The 22,974-nt window shown below is 41.8% G+C and overlaps 1 protein-coding gene across 4 annotated transcripts in view; it reads right to left on the bottom strand.

Moving 5' to 3' along the window:
• Window positions 1–22,974, bottom strand: part of NEK1 (NIMA related kinase 1) — a 145,371-nt gene that overhangs the window by 2,746 nt on the left and 119,651 nt on the right. For all 4 annotated transcript variants that reach the window (XM_056560925.1, XM_056560943.1, XM_056560935.1 and 1 more), the window contains 6 exons: window positions 17,856–17,967; window positions 15,651–15,739; window positions 15,327–15,532; window positions 6,861–7,018; window positions 4,078–4,298; window positions 3,762–3,892 (listed from right to left, as the gene is read on the bottom strand). In XM_056560925.1, coding sequence (XP_056416900.1) covers window positions 3,762–3,892; window positions 4,078–4,298; window positions 6,861–7,018; window positions 15,327–15,532; window positions 15,651–15,739; window positions 17,856–17,967 — 917 coding nt within the window. The remainder of the gene's footprint in view (window positions 1–3,761; window positions 3,893–4,077; window positions 4,299–6,860; window positions 7,019–15,326; window positions 15,533–15,650; window positions 15,740–17,855; window positions 17,968–22,974) is intronic.

The raw sequence follows: 22,974 nt of genomic DNA, 5'->3' as shown, positions 1-22,974 counted from the left end.
TAACTTTCTGGAGCCAAAAGGTTTTTTCCTAGACAACCCCTTTAACCCCTTAAAGGGGTACTCCGGTGAAAACCTTTTTTCTTTTAAATCAACTGGTGCTAGAAAGTTAAACATATTTGTAAATTACTTCTATTAAAAAATCTTAATCCTTCCTGTACTTATTAGCTGCTGAATACTACAGAGGAAATTCTTTTCTTTTTGGAATGCTCTCTGATGACATCACGAGCACAGTTCTCTCTGCTGACGTTAATATAATAATAATAACGCTGTATTTATTGTTGTCCTTAGTGGGATTTGAACCCAAGTCCCCAGCACGGCAAGGCAGCAGCGCTAACCACTGAGCCACCATGCTGCCCTTTGCATACATCTGCTATGCAACAAAAGAGATGTACATGGCAGCCTGTACTAAGTAGACTGCAACTTTTTTGTACAATACCCGTGTTTTGCGCATGGCGTTATATGGCTTAAGGATTTGATCAGAGATCAACTCCCCCCACTTGTAGGACTGCATCCACATCTGTTTCTGCTCCTGCATGTCTAAATAAAGCAAAGCACTTTTTTCACGTTACCCCGCTGGTAAGTGCCTCCTACATGTATCTACTGATTGTAGTCCAGAATACAATCAGGCTTGAGGACCGGTGTTGTGGTACCTCGCACAGGGACAGGTGAGCTGCCGTTACTATGAATTGTGGTCAGGTCAGCATAAGGACATCCCTCTTATCCTTATACCTTACCAGCAACAGGTTTTCATGAGTAAGGGCACGGGACTCACCCTTGAGCCTAGGTGTCTGCAGAAAATTTAGAGGGAGGCCTCTCTGGCTTTTCCGCACGGTCCCACAAGCGGACGTGGATCTGGCGGCAAGGGATGTGAAGAGAGGGATGCTGGTATAAAAGTTGTCCATGTAAAGGTGCTAACCCTTACCCAGCAATGGGTGCACAAGGTCCCAAACGATTTTCCCGCTGACACCCAGAGTGGGGGGACATTCTGGGGGTTCAATACGGGAATCTCATCCTTCATATACTCACAAAGTTTGTAGAGTTTCACGCATTACCGTGCCCACTTCGAGGGAATATACTGGTGGAAGAGGAGTCTCCCCCCTTAAAGCAGATAAGAGACTCATCTACCGAGAGCTCCCTGAGGGGTACGTAGGCCTCCAAAAATTTGGCCCCAAAGTGATCTATGACCGGACTCACAAATGCAGCGCCCTGAACCCCTAATAAGGCCCAGGTCACGCTTTTTATTTTTAACCTCCTACCTGTCCCGGCATACAAACTCACCCAGCACTACAGACACTTCTTCAGCCCTGAGGGGCACAGATCTCAGCAGAGGGGGGTCCATGGCTCTTTCTCTCAGTTCTGCCCGCTGACTGAACTCTGTGGGCGAGCAGAGCTGAGAGAAGGGGACATTAACCACTCCTCTGCCGGCTGCACTCCTGGGGGAGTGACGGGACCGCCATCTCCCCCCCCCCCCCCCCCTAGCTACAGGAGGGGATTGGCGGTGTATACTACACAGCCGATCACCATCTAACTCCAGGTAATTGGAGTCCTGGGCATGGACCCACATGACCGGAATCGCCGCAAATCACCGGTGTGAGTTCACCGGCGATCGCTGACATGGGGGGGGGGGGGGTCCTGGGCATTGTCACAGGATGCCTGCTGAATGATTTCAGCAGGCATCCCGGTCCGGTCCCTGCCTGGCGTGTGGCGGGGACCGAAATTCCCACAAAATACGCCCTGGCTCCTTAAGTACCAGGGTGCCAGGGCGTACCTGTACGCCCTGTGTCCCTAAGTGGTTAAGGACTAAGCTTTTTCCACTTTCGTTTTTTCCTCCTTACCTTTTAAAAATCATAACCCTTTCCATTTTGCACCTACAGACCCATATGTTGGCTTGTTTTTTGTGCTACCAATTGTACTTTGTAATGACATCAGTCATTTTACCCAAAAATCTATGGCAAAAACCCCCCAAAAAATATTTGTGGAACAAAATTGAAAAAAAAAACCTTTATATTGTAACTTTTGTGGGCTTCCGTTTTTACGCAATGCATTTTTCGGTAAAATTACACCTTCTCTTTATTCTGTAGGTCCATGCGATTAAAATGATACCCTACTTATATAGGTTTGATTTTGTTTTACTTTTGTAAAAACTCATAACTACATGTACAAAAATTAATGTTTAAAAATGTCCTCTTCTGACCCCTATAACTTTTTTATTTTTCCGCATACAGGGATGTATGAGGGCTAATTTTTTGCACCGTGATCTAAAGTTTTTATCGGTACTATTTTTGATCTTTTTTTTTCCCATTTTTTTACGGTATAAAAAGTGACCAAAAATACGCTATTTTGAACTTTGGAATTTTTTTTTTTACGTGTACGCCATTGACTGTGCGGTTTAAGTAATAATATATTTTTATAGTTCAAACATTTACACACGCGGTGATACCACGTTTATATTTTTTATTTACATATATTTTTTTTTTTTCATGGCAAAAGGGGGGGGGGGGTTCAAACTTTTATTAGGGAAGGGGTTAAATCACATTCAAGTTTGAATTTTTTACACTTTTTTTGCAATGTTATAGCCCCCATAGGAGACTATAACATGCAGTACATTGATTGCAGACACTGATCAATGCTATCGGCTGCTCCTGTCTGGATCTCAGGCACGGAGCAGCGAATCGACGATCGGACAATGTGGAGGCGGGTAGGGACCCTCTTTGTGTCCTAAAAGCTGATCGGGACACCGCGGTGGTCCCGATCAGCCGAGAATGCTTTTTTTTTTACTTTAGACGCGCCGATCAACTCTGATCATTGCGTCTGAAGGCTTAATACCAGGCATCACTGCGATTGGTGATGTCCAGTATTAGCCACGGGTTCCAGCTATCGTTAGCTGCCGGGACCGACCCGATATGACGCGGGGTCACCGCGTGACCTCACGTTATATCGCTGGAGCCGGCGCAGGACATAAATATACGTCCTGCGTCGTTAAGGGGTTGAAGGGGTACTCCAGTGGAAAAAAACATTTTTTAATCAACTGGTGCCAGAAAATTAACCAGATTTGTAAATTACAAACTTCATACTTCTATGTAAAAATCTTAATCCTTCCAGTACTTATCAGCTGCTGTATACTACAGAGGAAGTTGAGTTGTTCTTTTTTGTCTATCCACAATGCTCTCTGCTGACACCTCTGTCCATGTCAAGAGTACAAGCAAATCCTCATAACAAACCTCTCCTGCTTTGGAAGTTCCTGATAAGAAATACAACTTCCTGTGGGGCATACAGCAGTTATTAAGTACTGGAAGGATTACAATTTTTTAATAGAAGTAATTAGCAAATCTGTTTTTAACTTTCTGGCACCAGTTGATATAAAATAATGTGTTTTCCACCAGAGTACCCATTTAAACAATGTTTTGTAAAAACCATGACACAATTTACCCCACTATTTTGTTCTTTCGATGCTCGACACCTCACTATCAAATGTAAATATCTGATAATAAAACAAAGAAAAAAAGGACAACACTAAACTTGTTTAGTGTGCAAACTGTTGCCCAGACAGCCAGTCCAGTATCAATCCAAATGTAGACAAAAGACCACAGCATCAAACTGGAGACCCCAGATAAAGATCAAGGAGGAGCTAAAATGTATTGGCTGAAATGTCACTTCTTGGGAACCAATACATTTCAGCTCCGGCTTGCACTTTATCCGGAGTCTGCAGTTCGATGCTGTGGTCTTTTGTCTATAACTGATAATAAAAGTATAAAAGTTACCTTTATTTTGTTATAAACCTCAATGAACCTTTCGAACCCTATCTCTTGCTCTAATTTCAGCCTCAGTTCCTCCAGCTGGCCAAAAACACTGTCACCGTCGTATTCATTCTCAAAATCCTCACTGCTGTCATCTGGAAAGACAGATGCGAAAATCAACGATAAACAAAGATTAAAAATCAATCAAAAGTCACCTTGCCCCGTTAGGCGATTTTTTTTATGGTTTCTGTCCATCAAAGCTGTCTGTACTGCCACAAAAATTGCATAATCGAAACTTGGCACAAAGTGTAAGAGCATGCCAGCTTTACAGGAAATGTACCTGACTGCCATTCTTCATTAATCGCACTTTCACTGCTCGGCTGATTCTCCTCATCCTCTACTTCAGCCACCTCAGCATTATTCTCCTCTTCATCTATTTTATTCTTATCTTCACTCATGGAATCTTCAGCCCCACAGAAATCTTCACTGGACTCCTCCCTTAGTAACTGCTCCATTGATGCCTGTAGCTCCTGCAGATCTCGGTCTGTCTCACCAAACATACTGCATGGCACAAAAAATAATAAAATCTAAGGAGTTAATGACACTTCCTTATGTTTACGGGGACTAGAAAGAAAATCCCTCTTTACAAAGACTACATTAAAGAGCTATTCCCCAAAATGAGTACTATAGGACTGTGGTTTTCTTCCATTAACTCATATAGCAGTTCTCATAAATTGTATCTATGTATCGTATAAAATGACTATGCATTTTGATTCTTTACGTGTTCTGGTTCCATCCAGTTGTATTAGAATAAAGGATTTTGCACATTATTTTTGTGTTGGTCCTGAAATGTACATTTCTTAGTGTCTTTCTTGCTCTGGAACATAGTCTCTTTAAAGTGTACCATTTCCTATCATATTTATTGGCCCTGGAGTCTTTCAAGATGGCATCCTGATCCTTAGCCAAGCTATTTTTTGGTGCTTCTTGTTTCCCTAACTGGTATTTTAACTTTTAGGCTTGGATACATTAAAAAGGTTTTCAGGTTTTTTTTTTCTTTGACTATGCTACAGGAGCTGTAAACTTAGTGTAGTTCATAATATAGTGTCTGTACCTAGGTTTCATGGTGGTCTCCCAATTCTTCTGTGATATTTGCCCCAATGTTTATTTTTAACAGCATCCAAAATTACTGTCATTGACTGGTTATCCCAGATTGCAGTGCGGCCCAAGACATTACATCACTAGTCAGGTGATCAGAGGGAGCCTGTCTTTGCTTCTATGGGTGGAGCGAACGCTGGGTGGGAGGAAGATCATTCTGTTTTCGAACAGCTGGAGGCCCCCTGGTCAGAAGACGCTGGTCTATTGCATTGAAGGGATCACAGGTGTGGGTTGGCTGATGTGTGGGAGGGAGAAAAGTGACCCCACACTTACAAACAAGAATCATGAGACTGCTTATTTTACGGGAACAAAATCCAACAGGAAACAGCCAGTTCACAAAAAGATAACCTCTGCTTTCTGGTAATCTCATAACATAGCCAATTATCCCCAAGACAAACGCGGATCCTTCCTAAGCATGTCCACTACTGTCTGGCAGGTACGTACTAAAATCACCTTATGGTGGAAACTCCTTTAATTGGGGGGTGATCCCAGCAATAGGACCCCATAGAACTAACATTTGTTGTGAAGACTTTAATTCGTAAAATTTTGGATAGTGTTTTACTTTTTATTATATGAGGCTCCCAGCATGCAGGGACAGCAGAAGGGAATGCTGGGACTTGTAGTTAGACAACAGCTGGAAGCGTACTAATACAACTCCCAGCATGCCCTTTGGCTGTCCGTGCCTGCTGGGGGTTGTAGTTATGCAACAGCTGGATGCACACTGGTTGCAAAACACAGAGTTTGTTACTTAATTCAGTGTTTTCCAACCCGTGTTCCTCCAGCTTTTGCAAAACTACAACTCCCAGCATACATGGTCTGTCAGTGCATGCTGGGAATTATAGTTTTGTAACAGCTGGAGGCACACGGGCTGGGAAACACTGAGTTAGGAAAATGGCAATGTTTCACAACCAGTGTGCCTCCAATTTTTGCAAAACTACAACTCCCAGCATGCCCAGACAGACAAAGGGTATGCTGGGCGTTGCAGCTTTGCAACAACTTTAGGAGAACAGTTTGGAGACCACTGTGTAGTGGTGTCCAAACTGTAGCCCTCCAGATGTTGCAAAACTTCAACTCCAAGCATGCCCAGACTGCCCAGGCATGCTGGGAGTTGTAGTTAGGCAACATCTGAAGGGCCAGATTTTACAGAACTACAACTCCCAGAATTCCTGGACTGTCTGGGCATGCTGAGAGTTGAAGTTTTGCAACATCTGGAAGAGCACAGATTGGAGACCACTGCACAGTGGTCTCCAAACTGTAGCCGTCCAGATGTTGCAAAACTACAACTCCCAGCATGCCCAGACAGCCAAAGGCTGTCTGGGCATGCTGGGAGTTGTAATTTTGAAACTCCTAGAAGCAGCAATGAAGATCACTTTACAGTGATTCTCACTGGTGCCTCTGATGCCGCCGCCTCCTCCACTTGCCCGCCGCTGCCTCCTCCACTTGCCTACCTCCGTTCCCCACGTCGGTCCTGCGGTATGTCCCCACCGCAGCTCACATCTTCTCCTGCTCTGCCCGGACTTGTAGGGGCGGGCAGGGCTGGGGAAATGAACATTAACGGTTAACCCCCCTCCCCAGTCAGCTGAGACACTGTGATTGTTCCACATAGACCAATCACAGTGATCGCTGACCAGGACCATTCACAGGTGGTCCTGGGTGGGCTTCCAGAAGTTGTCTCCCACTGGTAACAGCGGGACTTTTGCCAGTTAACTCGTGCAATGCCACGCTTATCCTTATGGATTGGTTATAATAAATATACACATTCTTTAAGAATCCTGGTGAGTGCCACTATTTCGTTCTATTGTAGCCGTCACTTAGGAAAAATAGTTCCAACATTTCAGATGTAAATAAATAATGGTTAAGTCTCTGTAGAAAACGCAATGTACTTTTCTGTATATCTGGGAAATAGTTTCATGGTGCTCAGAAAGGCCTAACAGTGTCTGTTCTGGCAAAAGATGGTGGAGTACTCACGTGTCTTCAGAATCTGAATGCTCGGCATCTTGGACAGGCTCATCTTCAATGTCCTCTATTTCTAGGTGCTCTTCACCTTGTAAGTCGGCCACGCTAGGCACGTCCACCAAGGTCTTAAACAACTTAGACAGATCAGGCAGCGAGCAGGTCCTCAGCATCTGACAACAAAGACAAAGACTGTCTACACGCTGGCCCACATAGCAAGCATTACATGAAATATAGCCATGACAATGAGGGTGAGCAGAGTTTTCCTGTAATGGTAAATGCAGACATTAAGGAAATATGGAAGTAATTAAAAGATAGTTGTAGAGGAAGATTTTCATCTTTCAGTTAAAAAGAAGGTATTGAGGTTTAGGCATCTAGAAAGCTGTGAAATCTCACACCCATTTTCTCACACTTAATTCTGCTCCATTGTAAAAGCACTTCCAGACACTGACTTTAGTAAGAAAAAAGTGAGCTCTAAGCTCCGTTTCCATTAGAAAAAAAAAAAACACCAAAAATAACAGGCACGTAAAATCCTGAAATAACATTTGTTTTGGAGACATAACAACATCTATTCCGCCTCGAGACCTATGACCTTTTCTTTGCACACCGATTAGGTCCAGGCACATGAAGACATATTTGCATACTTGGGTTAATGTATTATGTAAGCGTTTTATTTTTCATTTACTCTTGTTTGCTTATATAGAGCCGCCCGCCAATATAGCTCACATTTATCGTTAACTCCTTCATAGCTGAAGGCACTGTGGTTTGCTTATTTTATGAGCCAGATCATATCTGTAGTCTTGAGCTGTGTATATTCACACGGAAAATCAACTTTAGCGGTTACATTTGCAGCTTCTCTTGTTGCTTGCTGAATCTGTCAAATATCAAGTAAAGTGAATCTGGTCTCTGAAGGAGGTTTAATTTATGCCAGATTTATTATGTGGAATTGAAGAAAATGGCACAAATCTACACCTTCAAGCGTATTTTCATCTCCTCCCCGCTAGACAGTTAAAAAATGCACCAAATATATTAATATGCAGGTACCATTTAACAAACTTGGCACAAGTTCCTCCAGCTATAGTGTTACTTCCTACAAAATAAAGCATTAACCCTCTTACAAGCTAAAGAGTTAGGGATAGAAACAAGAAGTTTGCATGTGAAACTGTGTTTAGATGATCAGCCTGTATACGGAGTACTCTATCTCATTTCATCTATGCATTTACCGTATAGCTATTTTGTATTTGCTTTGGAAAAGCACCTATAAAAGAGGTGTAAAACTGCAGATGCACTACATTACATGGTAAAATTGTCCTTGTCCTTTCATTAACTAAAAATGACTCCTTATGCCAGAAAAAAACTAAATTAAAGTCTTGCCCACATGGTAACTCACTTTCCTGCAATATGCTGTTTACTGCCTGTTTGGTTTAGTAACTGGCCAGACAAGTAAGGGAAGAACTTGTGTGAGTACTACTGGCAAACAGCCAAGGAACTTTCTGGTGATCACTAGCAACAGTAGGAGCACTAAAATTACCTTGCCACCTTTCTAAGGGTTAATATAACCAAACCATGCAGGTTTTTATAAAATTGCTTGGAAGTATAAATACATTTTAAAGCAGAAGTCCAGATGAGATGTAAAAATATATTTTAGTCGCTGCCTCCGTATGGTAGTTGCATAGTAGTCTAAGCTGAAAAGGAATTCTATCAAGGGAGCCTAAAACAGTGATCCTGTTTAACCCCTTCATGCTAAAGGGCACGCTGGTACATATTGTCAGCGTGAAAGGCGTATGGAGTGGTTTCGGGAGCCCCATACCTGGCAGCTGCCAGTTTTTTTCAGCAGCTGACAGCCCACGTCAATACCTAGCACAGAGTGAGCTCTGATGCCGGCTGTTTAGAAGCTGCTCTAAAAACTGGCAGCCCCTTTGTAATGACGCCTTTCCTTTTACCATAAAATGTACGGTGCAACCAAAAAATGTCATTACAAAAAGCAGAAAGATGAATGTTTTTCCCAAGATGTACAACATATAAAAAATTTGGATTCTGCCAGGGCCATTTAAAGAAAAATCATAGAATATTTGCAACAAAAAAAGAATAAAGAAAAGAAAGAGGTGATCTAAAGCTACAAACACAAAAAACATCCTGACAGTTCATTAAAAAATAAAGATGAGAACTAGAATAAAAGATCAAAGTATCCACAGTGAGCGCCTTTACCGCAAACTGTATAAAAACAGTCCACATGCACAGGATCACAGACATAAAACATTTGTGAACCTACAAAGGGCTCTTGTGGATGCCAATGATATAAATACTAAAAGTTTTTAAGTGGAAAGTACAGGGGCAGTGCAATGTTTCAAGGTCATAAGGAACATACGTCCTCTACAGAAGAGATCAGGCGGGTATCCAGAGCATCTGAGTGTTTTAAAGATGCGACCCAGTAAGTAGTTTGATGTTTTACTCTTGTTCTGATCTTTAGTTTTCACACACTGGGAATATGCAGCACATTTCGGTATTTCTGAGTCAGAGACTGCTCAAGGGTCTTCGATGTACTTGTTAATAACCTCTCCAGAGGATCTGTCTCATTTGCATCACACTGATTTCTATTAAACATGCTGCGCAGGTGATTATTTATCCCTTTGTAGAGAAATCATTGACTTTGATCACTCCACGCTTCCACTTAGTATTAAAATCAAGTAGCCACTTACATCCATTTAAGATAATAGATATGTGATTACTCACTTCATATAAGAAGATTTTTTTGTTATTGTTTCAAACACATAAATTTTAATCCATTTTGTAGTAGCTTATGTGACAAACATCTCTCCTGTTTAATATAAGTTGTTACTGCTCTTGGTTCTTTTACAGTCTGTGCTTTCAGTTGTAGTTCTGAAAGTAATAAAGGTCAGCCTAAGCAACACAAATAGAGAAAACCGACATGGTCGCACATCCACAACTTGCACAATGATCTAATGCTTCTCAGCAACATTTATTAAACTAACAGGTTGTTAGTGTACTTTATGATCATGAAGTGCAAGCCCACTAGCCACATCACGGCCACCTGTAAGTAGTGGGTCCCTAACGTGCCTAGCATAAAATGTTGTAGCACTGGGCGGTGACCACCACCACCGCAACACCAGTGCCCACAGGGGGAAAAGACCCACTGGCAGAGCAGCCCCAATGCCACTCAAACCATTCCCAGGGCCGCACCTCCCATAGTCACAGTGCCACAGCAGCAATGGATGTCGCACAGCACCACACCAGTGTGAACAAGGTGTAAATGCTCACTTATCATAATACAAATGGTGGATGTGCGGCTGTTTCTCTATTTTTGATGTACATTTGTAGTCTCTCCTTCCTTCCATGGCCAGCACTCCACTCCACCCATTCAGCCCAGGCATTTTTAATTAGCAGGAGACTGCATAAGGGTTTCCTCCTAACATTCTCCCAGCACTTTGGTAGGGAGCACATGGTAGGTTTCCCACTGGTGTGGTTCTCTGTTGCGGCCATTGTTTCTGTGATGCTTTGTCTGTGGGTTGGTGTGGACCAGAGCCAGGGGCTTGGTTGGGCAGAAGTGGGGCTGCCTGGCCGCTGGGTCGTTCCCCCTGTGGACATGGTGTCTCAGAGGCAGTGGTCACCGCCCGGCGCTATGCCAGTGTCAGGTTAGGGACCCACTCAGGCTAGGTGGCCTTGACGTGGCCAGTTGGCTCATACTTTTTGATCAAAATGTATACTAACAACCGGTTACGTTTTTGAAATTACGCTGAGAAGCAAGTAGATCAAAATACAAATGGTGGATGTGTGGCTATGGTTCTCTATTTTTGTTGTACATATATCCATATACCAAATCATACATGCTGAGTAGAAGTGAGAAAATATACATTACAAATCGACAAAACAGAATCTCAAGCATTGGTGGTCACAGAAGGAATCATCCATGAGTTTACCGATTTGGCAGAACAGTGGCTCAGTGGTTGGCATTGTTGCCTTGCAGCACTGGGGTCCTAGGTTCAAATTCCACCAAGGACAACATCTGCAGGGCGTTTGTATGTTCTTCCTGCCATGATCTCCTGTACGGTGCTCCGGCTCTCCTCACACACAGAGTGTAGGCGGACGCACCACCTCAATGCATCTCTATGGGAAAGCCGGCTCTCCCATAGAGATGCATGGCAGGGGCATTTTGACCCCCACTCCATGCGTGAGGAGAGCAAGGGGCCATTTAAAAGATCAGGGAGGTCCTAGCGGTTTAACCCCATGATCAAACACTTATCCTCTATCCTGTGGATAGGGGATAGATTTTTCTAAATCGGACTACCTCTATAACTTAGAAATTGTTAAATAAGTACAAACCAGACTGTTATATGAATAATGCATTGGCATTAATCACAAAAAAGGTTGGGATATCTATTTTTATTGTAAGAAAAGGTGTTAGACCATATATTCTCACATTGTAGTGACCCCAAAAAAATTCTACCAGGCATCAGTGTTGGAGATCTTTGAATGTGTAATACGAGTGCAATGCAATGTGGGAGCTTATATAGGCACTTGTCATTGGAACAAGCTTTATACGGATCAATAGAACAAGCGAATATAAGAAACTTTGTAATATTTAGGATTAGACTAAATGCTTATTTCTCCTGTTATCAAGCTGGAGCATAGTTTTCCCTGCTAGTTCTCGATGGCTTTAATAATGTACTGATAATGTGCCACAGGAAGAAAGCAGGTGTGCTATCCTGGGATCGCACAGCGCATACATAAGATTGTAACGTGAGAAGTGAGAGCCTATGCCTATATTTCCCTTAAGGGATGCAAGACACAAATTTTCACTCTCCATGCTGGACTCTGGAATTATTTTAAATCTATCATTTATAGCATAATTGCAGCTAATTTCTGATGTAAGTTATGTTAAATTTGCTGGGTCAAAGAGGTACCACCTCTCCCACTTTTTTGGAAAATTACACTGACCGCATATAAAGGCGAAAAATCTAACATTCTTGTGCAAAATGTGTCTTGTGCAAATATTTGAAACTTTTGTATGACAGAAAACCGGCATAAAAGAGTGACACATTTCTCCCATTGTGTTTCAATTGTCAGAGAAGATCACTCTTTGTTCTCAGCTCATAAGTGGATACAACTGTATCCTGTCTAGGCCCTTCTCTAGAAGCTAAATACATCAGCTGCACTGCACACATCTCTCTGCTATATTTATTTTTTCTGGAGTCATGACTTATTTTTAATTTTTAACTCACAGAGCATTGCCTAGACTGCAGGGTACACTTGGGATGCACTAGTAGGACTAGGTATGTATGTTTTGCTGCCTCTAAACAAGAATATTCTTTCACTGAACAAATATTTAGAAAATAGTTAAAAACTAAAACACAATAGGCCTAGGTTTGTCATTCTCAGGCCAAAAAGGGTCTTATTTTCCCATATTAAGCAATCACAACTCAGATCATTTTACCAGAGCTCCTTAAAGGGGAACTTTTGTACATATGTTCTTATCCACAGGACTTAAAATGAAGGGTTCGACCACGATCTGCTGCACCCCGGCTCTCCTCATGGTCCCAACGAGCCAGATTACTATCCACCGCGGCACAAAGCGATGGCCGACGAATCCCCTCCATGTATCTTTCACGGACAATCAGTGCTCGTGTATCTTTGGCTTTCCCATAGAGATACATAGAGGGGCGTGCTGGTCACCGATTCATACATAAGGAGAGCCAGGGTGGCGGGCAGGAAATCACAGGGGTGGGGGGGTCCAACCGCTGGGATCAGACACATATGTACCGGAGTTCTACTTTAATATTTGAAAGCTTAGGTGTGATTGGTTGCTGTAGAAAAAACTAAACAGTTTGTGTCCTCTGTGCCAAAGGCACATATTTATTAATCTGTCCAAGGCAAAAACTCTCTTGTTTTTCTATAAGCTTTTACATTTTAAGGAGATTTGGTAAACTGAACACGAGCTGTCATTGGTTGTTATGGGAAAATAAGAGTTTTTGTTTTGGACAGATTAAATAGAAAAAAATCATATCAATCTTTACATTGTATCTACATAAAACCAGACAACCCCTTTACTGTTGTTTGCTTCCAAGAACAACCAGCAAAGTGTTTAGAGCGATGTGTGCTGCCTAAAGAATAGTACAGATTCGCGATGCAGCATCCAGCTGGTAGGGAGTCTTCAGGGCTCTCAGGCATTCGAGAAACAGATAATTTTCCTTCTGGGAAAATATGCTTTTTTATTTAAAGCTATGTGTGTAAATGTCCTCTTGGTAAGTAAGGCATTGCTAAAACAGAACCAAGTCAGTTTAATTAGAATAAAGGCGGAAAAATGTTCATAAATAAGCCAAAGCTTGGCACATAAAGTTGTGCTATTTTCTTCATTTTGTTTGTGACACTTCAGGTCTAATGAGTCATTTCCAGCCTCAAAGGAAGAAATAAAAACAGATACAGAAATCCAAGACGTCAAACACGTCATCGGTAACAGTGTAATGTTAGATGAGTTTCACAGTTTATGTTTCCAGGAGAATAATGACTTGAGGAATCACTTTGCCTGTAACCGTATTGTGGCTTTGTGGTGATGTATGAGTCAACTGTGCAAGAATTCACAGTCAAATTTTCACATCATACATAATTGAGTTCTACAAAGGACTACGCATGAAGTATTTAAAGGTTGGTTTTGTTAATAAAAAGCCTTGTCGGAAGTAAATGGCACATTCCAATCTCAGCTCCTTAAAGGAGTACTCCGGTGCACACTTTTTTCATGTTATCCCGTCCGGGCTGCAAAATAAAAGAAAACGCACTTTATCTTACCTGCTAACGAGCCCCCGGAGCTCCGGTACAGGTGTTCGGTCCCCAGGCTGTATTCTTCTTACTTCCGGTTAGCCCGCACGTCACACGGAGCTTCAGCCTATCACTGGCCGCAGCGATGTCCCGCCTCGGCCAGTGATAGGCTGAAGCTCCGTGTGACGTGCCGGGCTAACCGGAAGTAAGAAGAATACAGCCCGGGGACCGAACACCTGTACCGGAGCTCCGGGGGCTCGTTGGCAGGTAAGACAAAGTGCGTTTTCTTTTATCTTGCAGCCCGGACGGGATAACATGAAAAAAGTGTGCACCGGAGTACTCCTTTAAGCTAATTTTTTTTCTTTTCCCTAGGTGTTAGGCTTAGAAACTTTACCTAGCAATTTACAGATCCATGACGCTGTATAAGGTAGTTTCCATAGTTTCAAAGTACACAACCCAACAGGATATAAACCTATAGGATGTATAGGTTTATATTTTGTAATTATTTAGGGCTTGTATCTGTTCAGTAATAAAGATAAAGTTTACTTGTTTAAGGCTTAAAGGGATATTCTAATCTTAAGAGGTTAGGATAGGAGATAACAACTACTGGAACATCCACAGATACTGAGAATGGGGGACAAAATTGTCTCTGGAAGCATTTGTGCATCTCTCAAGTGCGGCCAGCACTCCAGTCATTCTCTAGGGGGCTGCCAAACATTGAGGTGGGAATACCGCTTTAAAGGAGTCATTCTAACTTTGTTAGCGCAATTGGAATGATACTTCTGTGCCATGACTGGCCACACGACTAACAAATGGGATCACAGTGATGAAGTAAACAGCTGGAAGGAGGCTAAGAACGCACAGTGTGGGGCCAGAGGATATTTTTAAACGTGAATATAAGATTAAATGCAACTTTCGGCTCTTCGTGGAGGCTGCAAACCTCTTTAACCCCTAGACCACCACAATACATATGTTTATGTTCCAGCTATGAATGAATCGTGCAGCTGGAATGTAAAGATACATCCTCTAAAGGCAGCTTGGTCTTGGTCTGTTTGGTCTGACACTGCATCAACTTGATCCATCTAAAGTGACAGGGAGCTGCAGTGATCAGTTCATTGCCACACAAAAAAAAATGCTTAAAACCGTTGTCCTACCATTAAGACTTCTACTGCACCCTATCTAGGATAGGGAGTCAGCATATGATCATGGGGGATCTGACAGCTGGGACCTCAAGTGATATCAAAGATGGGGTCCAGAGTCTCCTGTCAGAATGGAACTGCGGTTGTATTTGTGCACTGACGTTCCGTTCCAATCATGGTCTATGGGAGCTACATCATGCAGCGCCCACAGACAGTGAATGGAGCATTGGTGGATATGTGATAAGTCTTGGTGTAAAAAAAAACCTTTAATACAGCATCTGCAATGGCATGTGAATGCAGGAAGCTTTTTTCTGTGTTAACTCATGACACAATGATATCATGGGCCCCAAAATAAATCATGGTAGAGAAGAGCATCATGGGAGAACATTAGTTTTGTGCATTCCTTTGTATATATAATAGTATAATAGTTATGTAATGGCCAGCGGGATGATGTGGGCTTATATGGCTAATAATCATATGGTAGAAATGATAATATCATCTGGATCGCATAAAATAATCAACAGAGCATATAATGTCGATACTGTGCTGAACCTACACTAACTAAACATACCTTTGGATTATTTGCATCAAACAGACCAGTTGAGAGTCCTATCAACAATGCAGCGTGGCCTTTGGTCTTAGCTGGAGATACAGAGCGAGAACGAGGAGGCAAGGAGTCATCGAATGAAGATTGTGCAGACACATTTGGCGTAGTAACAATGTGGGGTAATGGAACTATTTGAAACAATGCTTTGGATGCATTCCCTGCAGAATGTTCTGTAACAACAGAGAAGACATAACAATCATGGCATTCTACAATAGAGCATTGAAGTGTACAAATGATAAATATAGGGTGGCAAGCTAAACGCAAAACAAGCAAACAAACCACACCGACCTGCATCATCTTCATTCCCTGAGCATTCTCTATCAATAACATTTTCTTCCCTTTGAGAGGCTTCATGTACATCAGGTCCTTCTTCCTCACTGAAATGTAGAAATGAAACAGACTGAACAGGTGAATCCAATTGTAGAAAACAAATATTAGGGTACGTTTATGAGAGCGCATGTTTGGAGTTTCCCGCTACAGGTTTTTATGGTGGCAGGTTTTTCATAGAGAATTTCTGCAAAAAATAATCTGCAGCAGATTTCATTGACTTCAGTTTGGTTTGCTGTAGATTTTCTGCTGTGGAATATCCGCTACAGCGAAACCCATTTCTGTGTGAATGTACCCTTAACCTCTAAAGGACACATGGCATAAATGTCCCGGTCTATAAAGCGCGCTCTGGAGCTGAGTGCACTTTATAGCCTGTTGGTTCCTATTAACTGCTTGGACACAGCGCAGAAAATAATTTGCTGGTAGCTTAGGGAAGCTGCCAGGATGGGCAAAGGGTCCCTGCCTCTGTTTTGTTTGATCATTGCTCTGATCCTGCCGGCAGCCTGTGGTTCAGCATATGCAACATTGGTTCAGCATATGCAATCGAAAGTCCCTATGGGGACTATAAACTGGTGAATAAAATATGTAGAAAAAGGTTAATAAATGTAAATAAGCCCTTTTCCCATTTTTCATATAAAATAAACAAAAATAAGTGGTATCGCCATGTGTGTAAATGTCCGAACTATTATAATATAATGTTAATGAAACACTCAGGCCTAGTGACATAAGAGCATGTAGTAGATGGGCGGGCATAGCGAGGCAAACCGGATGAGGGCAGGGAAGCTCTGAAAGCCAGCTCCCATCTCTATTGCGCACAACACTGACTTTTCATTCTAGCCACAGGGGCAATATAGAGAAAAGGGCTGGACCACAAAAGTATATAGCTTAAAAAAAAAAAAAAAAAAAAAAAAAAAACACATCAAGTTGAATTTATAATCCTTACAGAGGTTTGTACAAATTTCATTATTCTTGAAAATCAATCCACACCTCCTCTGGTCTTTTCTAACAATTTAATGCTTCTTTCACACTACTGCTGAGCACCGTCAGCGGTAGTTCCATTGTGAAATCATGGGAGTTTAGTGGGAGAAAAAGGACTGCTTGTCCAGTATTTTTCTCCGCTAAACCCCTCCAAAATAAAGGACACCCAACGGACTCCATTAAAAGTCAATGGGATCAGTTTGGACCTGTTGGATGCCGCTGTGCTTCAACCCATACAGGGTCAGTTAAGGGGGTACTCCGGTGGAAACTTTTTTTTTTTTCATGAACTGGTGCCAGAAAGTTAAACAGATTTGTAAATTACTTCTATTTAAAAATCTTAATCCTTTCAGTATTTATTAGCAGCTGTATGCTACAGGAAATTCTATTCTTTTTTTAATTTATTTTTTGTCTTGTCCACAGTGCTCTCGGCTGACACCTTTGTCCGTGTCAGGAACTGTCCAGAGTAGCATAGGTTTGCTATGGGGATTTTTTTCCTACTCTGGACAGTTCCTGATACGGGCATCAGGTGTCAGCAGAAAGCACTGTGGACAAAACAAAAAAGAAGTTAAAAAAATAATAGAATTTCCTCTGTAGCATACAGCTGCTAATAAGTACTGGAAGGGTAAAGATTTTTTAATAGAAGTAATTTACAAATATATTTAACTTTCTGGCACCAGTTGATTAAAAAAAAATATATGTTTTCCACCGGAGTACACCTACAAAATTAAAAAAAGAGCATTATGGACCCTTAACAGGACGGAGCATATTGGCAGTGTGAACCTAGCCTAACAAGGGTAACGGCCAGGGTAATAAAACAATCAACATCTCATAGAAGACAAACTTAAAGCACAAATGATTATCTAAATAGTAAAACATTCAGTATAAAATAAATGTAAACAAATTAAATAAATTAGGTTGCCGAAGGCATGATGTACAGAGCAGCTAGATTGCAATACCCTTAATATCATTTTTTTTGTTCAACCACTCTAAAAGGACTAAAAGTTAAAAGGGGGGGGGGGGGGGGGGAACACAAAATAAAAAATACAAAAGTAATAAAATCCTTCAATTTTTAATGTGCATAAAACCCCCCATGATCTTTCAACTTTACATTCAGCATTTAACGCAAAGTTATTCTGAGAACTGGAGGGACACTTTAAAGTAAACTGATGTACTATGAATTGACTTTACCTTTCTTCCTTGGTCTGCTCATTCCAAACACTTGCAGTTTTAACAGGAGGCTCATTGCTTCTATTTGCTTTGGTATCTTCCAATATTTCAGTCTCTATGTCCTCAGGCTCTTCTGTAATAAATGTGTTTTATGAATAAGGGGAATTTATATTATATATATATAAACTAGGGATCGACCGATATTGATTTTTTAGTGCCGATACCGATAATCTTTGAACTTTGAGGCAGATAGCCGATAACTTATACCGATATTCCGCTATTTCCGATACAACTCCCTACAATACTGGGGTCAATACTAATATACTAAATCTTACAAGTAATATAGCAAAAATATATGAATGAATGCTGAAGGACTGGATTACGTGATAAGTTACACTTATAAAACCCAATCAGATAAGAGACAATATTTACTGTAATGAGATAAGAGGCAATATTTATGAATAAATATTAATATGAATATATGAATAAATACGGCACTATTAAACCTGGCACTGTCACATAGATTAAATACAAAACTTTCATACAAATCCAGTATTTCAAAAGTGCTGCCAAAAGTCATGAGACATTGGTGCTTTACAGTAAACAGAATGTAACCGCAGCTCTGACCGAAAACCACGCTTCCATGGTGAGCTACAGGAAGCATGGCTATCCGCCAGCAGAGGAAGGAGACGTGCAGAACAGTGCCTAGGGGATGATGAGAGGTGTAGTGCACCAGAGCAACTATTTAAAAACTAATACTCTACTTACCTACGATTTAATTATTATAAAGTGCTTTCCTAAGCACTTCAGAACCTATATGTGCCTAGAATATTTACAATACTCTTAATGATTCATAGCATTAAAGGGCTTATCCAGGATTAGGAAAAACAGAGCCTATTACTTTCAAAAACAGCACCACATTAGTCCTCAGGTTGTGTGTGGTATTGCAGTGCAGTTTCATTGAAGTGAATGGAGCCAAGTTGTAATACCACACACAACCTGAGGACAGGGGTGGTGGCATTTTTGCTGTTCTATGTGTCTCCTTCTATTGCTGGATATCCCCTTTAGGCTGCATTCACATCTCGGTTTTACACTACGGGTGCCGGATTCGGCTGGGTGAGGGGCAAATCGGGCTCTCCCGTATCCCAGCCGGACCAGCGCTGAACTCCATTCACTTTAAAGAGCCGACCGAAGTCAAACGGTGACTCCGGGCGGCTCATTTTTGACCCGTATCCAGTTTTGTGACCGGACCTAAAACCGTAGTATACTACAGTTTTAGGTCCGGTCACAAAACTGGATACGGGTTAAAATTGAGCCGCCCAGAGTCACCGTTTGACTCCGGCCGGCTCATTAAAGTGAATGGAGTTCAGCGATGGTCCGGCTGGGGTACGGGAGAGCCTGGTTTGCCCCTCCCCCAGCCGAATCCGGCACCCGTAGTGTAAAACTGAGATGTGAATGCAGCCTTAAAGAGACTTTTATACAACAGGGTACGGTGATGCCACTAGTCCCCCAGTAGCATATCATTCTTATATATATGGGCAATTTAATATGGACTTAACAAAGTAGACAATAAGTGGGAGATTTATTATAACCCGTGTAGAGGAAGAGTGGTGCTGTTGCCCATAGCAACCAATCATATTGCTTCTTTCATTTTTCACAGGCCTCTTCAAAAATGAAAGAAGCTGATTGGTTGCTATGGGCAACTGCTCCACTCTTCCTCTACACAAGTTTTGATAAATCTCCCCCTAAAAGTGTTACTCACACAGGTCACCAAGTCTCCTGTTTAGTAGATTTTTAACTATATAATAACCCCCAGTTGGCACAACTTTATCCCAACGCTAACATCTATATCAGTGGTCTCCAACCTGTGGATCTCCAGATGTTGCAAAACTACAACTCCCAGCATGCTCGAACAGCCAACGGCTGTTCGGGCATGCTAGGAGTTGTAGTTTTGCAACACCTGGTGGTCCGCAGGTTGGAGACCACCGATCTATATCATGCATGTCTAAATATACTGCATAGAGTTGGACTTGCCGAGAGTAGTAGTACTACCGTAATCCATCCTCAACCCATACATAAATTGGTTGGTGCATTTTATGGTTGGTAAGTGCATATTCTGTGTAACCAATCATGCATCACTGTTAACCTTTATTTTTTGTATACAGAGCCAATAACCACACACATTGTATGACTGCATTTTAAATAGGGGTGTTGACTATATATACCATCTCTGCTGCAAGGGCCCGGCTGCAAGCCTTTAGTAGCAAACTTAGTTACATTATCTATGCACTGTGTATAACACCTTTGTATATTATATGATACGTACATGATCATACGTAAACAGTAACCTACCTGGTGACATAACTAAATGCTTGCTGCTTTATTAGAATGCTGACAAGACTATTTCTAATACAATGTCATTTGAAAATATATTCGGTTCCGGCACTAAAAGCAATATGTCCAATATTGCCTTTCTGCTTCAGAGGGTGGATGCCCATGTCTACACCCCCCTTCTCTTTGGGCTTCAGTAGATTTATGACAGCCTATATTTGGAGGCGAGAGCAGGCATTTTAATTTTTTTTGCTGCATAATGAAAAGATTGATCATATTGCTCTGGCATCTAAAGGAGCATTTTCAGAACTGTCAGTGTATAGAGTATTGGGGTTTCAATTTCTTCAGCAAAATGTCTGATTTTTGTCAGGGGAGAGTGGGTGCGAATCTTCAATTGAAGCTTTACATGATACCAGGCACAGATTTAGGGTGGGAATAATTAGAGGAAATTACTCCCCCTTGATCATTGCAATCATTCTGCAGCTATCTCTTAACGTGGACACAGGGGAAAGCAGAGAGCGCTGTGTTCAGACTGGAAGGAACTACACAACTTCCTGTGGAGCATTCAGCACCTGATAAGAACTGAAAGGGTTAAAGTACATCTGCAGCCTAAATACACAAGGATAGGGGATAAGTGTTTGATTGTGGGGGTTCCGAACGCTGGGACCAATCCCCCTAACCCCCCCGCGATCTCCTGCACGCAACCATGGCTGTGCCGCAGCTCTCCCGTGCAGGAGGCATGCCGACCGCAGCATGACGCAGATGCCGACACACCTCCTCCATTTAGTTCTATGGGAGAGACGTTCGTACATCCCCGCCTCTCCCTTAGAGCTGTATTGGGGGGGGGCATACAGTCAACCTCAGTTGAGGTTGACGCTACGCGCATTAGCCCCAGCACAGCACGGCAATGCCGGGGCCCCGTTCAGGAGATTGGGGGGGGGTTTGGCGGGGTGGTGTTGTAATACAAGTATGTAATAAAACAGGCAGATCAGAAAGGCTTACAGTTGCGAACTTATCTATTCCATGTGTAAATGCATCTATCCACCTTGTGTTTGCTATAATCTGCAGTGTGATAATATTCTGTAGGCCACACATATACAGTGGGGATCAAAAGTTTGGGCACCCCAGGTAAAAAATGTTATTAATGTGCATAAAGAAGCCAAGGAAAGATGGAAAAATCTCCAAAAGGCATCAAATTATAGACATTCTTATAATGTGTCAACAAAAGTTAGATTTTATTTCCATCATTTACACTTTCAAAATAACAGAAAACAAAAAAATGGCGTCTGCAAAACTTTGGACACCCTGCAGAATTTATAGCATGCACTGCCCCCTTTGCAAAGCTGAGACCTGCCAGTGTCATGGATTGTTCTCAATCATCATCTGGGAAGACCAGGTGATGTTAATCTCAAAGGTTTTAAAAGCCCAGACTCATCTGACCTTGCCCCAACAATCAGCACCATGGGTTCTTCTAAGCATTTGTCTAGAAATCTGAAACTGAAAATAGTTGACGCTCACAAAGCTGGAGAAGGCTATAAGAAAATAGCAAAACATTTTCAGATGTCAATATCTTCTGTTCGGAATGTAATTAAGAAATGGCAGTCATCAAGAACAGTGGAAGTTAAAGCAAGATCTGGAAGACCAAGAAAAATATCAGACAGAACAGCTCGCATGATTGTGAGAAAAACAATTCAAAACCCACGTTTGACTGCACAATCCCTCGAGAAAGATCTGGCAAACACTGGAGTTGTGGTACACTATTCCACTATAAAGAGATACTTGTATAAATATGGTCTTCATGGAAGAGTCATCAGAAGAAAACCTCTTCTACGGCCTCACCACAAAAATCAGCGTTTGAACTTTGCAAATGAACATATAGACAAGCCTGATGCATTTTGGAATCAAGTTCTGTGGACCGATGAGGTAAAAAATTTTACTTTTTGGCCGGAATGAGCAAAGGTACGTTTGGAGAAGAAGGGGAACAGAATTTAATGAAAAGAACCTCTGTCCAACTGTTAAGCATGGGGGTGGATCAATCATGCTTTGGGCTTGTATTGCAGCCAGTGGCACAGGGAACATCTCACGAGTAGAAGGAAAAATGGATTCAATTAAATTTCAGCAAATTTTGGATGCTAACTTGATGCCATCGTGAAAGAGCTTAAGTTAAAGAGAGGATGGCTTCTACAAATGGATAATGATCCTAAACACACCTCGCAATCGGATTACATCAAGAGGCGTAAACTGAAGGTTTTGCCATGGCCTTCACAATCTCCTGACCTCAACATAATTGAAAATCTATGGATAGACCTTAAAAGAGCAGTGCGTGACAGACAGCCCAGAAATCTCAAAGAACTGGAAGACTTTTGTAAGGAAGAATGGGCAAAGATGCCTCAAACAAGAATTGAAAGACTCTTGGCTGGCTACAAAAAGTGTTTACAAGTGGTGATACTTGCCAAAGGGGTCAGTACAAGATATTAACTTTTGCAGACGCCATTTTTTTGTTTTCTGTTATTTTGAAAGTGTAAATGATGGAAATAAAATCTAACTTTTGTTGACATATTATAAGAATGTCTAATCTGTAATTTGATGCCTTTTGGAGAATTTTCCATCTTTCCTTGGCTTCTTTATGCACAGTAATACAATTTTTTACCTGGGGTGCCCAAACTTTTGATCCCCACTGTAGAACTGGTATGTGACCACTGTATGGTGGTATTATTGGTTATACTGGTGCTTGACCCTGCCAATGACCAAATAACTCTGTGTTTATATGTTTCACCTTTATTTTCCTTCTAGTCTTGTTGCTGTGGCT

The sequence above is a fragment of the Hyla sarda genome, chromosome 1, assembly GCF_029499605.1.
Source record: "Hyla sarda isolate aHylSar1 chromosome 1, aHylSar1.hap1, whole genome shotgun sequence".
In the NCBI taxonomy this organism is placed as follows: domain Eukaryota; kingdom Metazoa; phylum Chordata; class Amphibia; order Anura; family Hylidae; genus Hyla; species Hyla sarda.
This window is presented reverse-complemented; position numbering and strand designations above follow the sequence as displayed.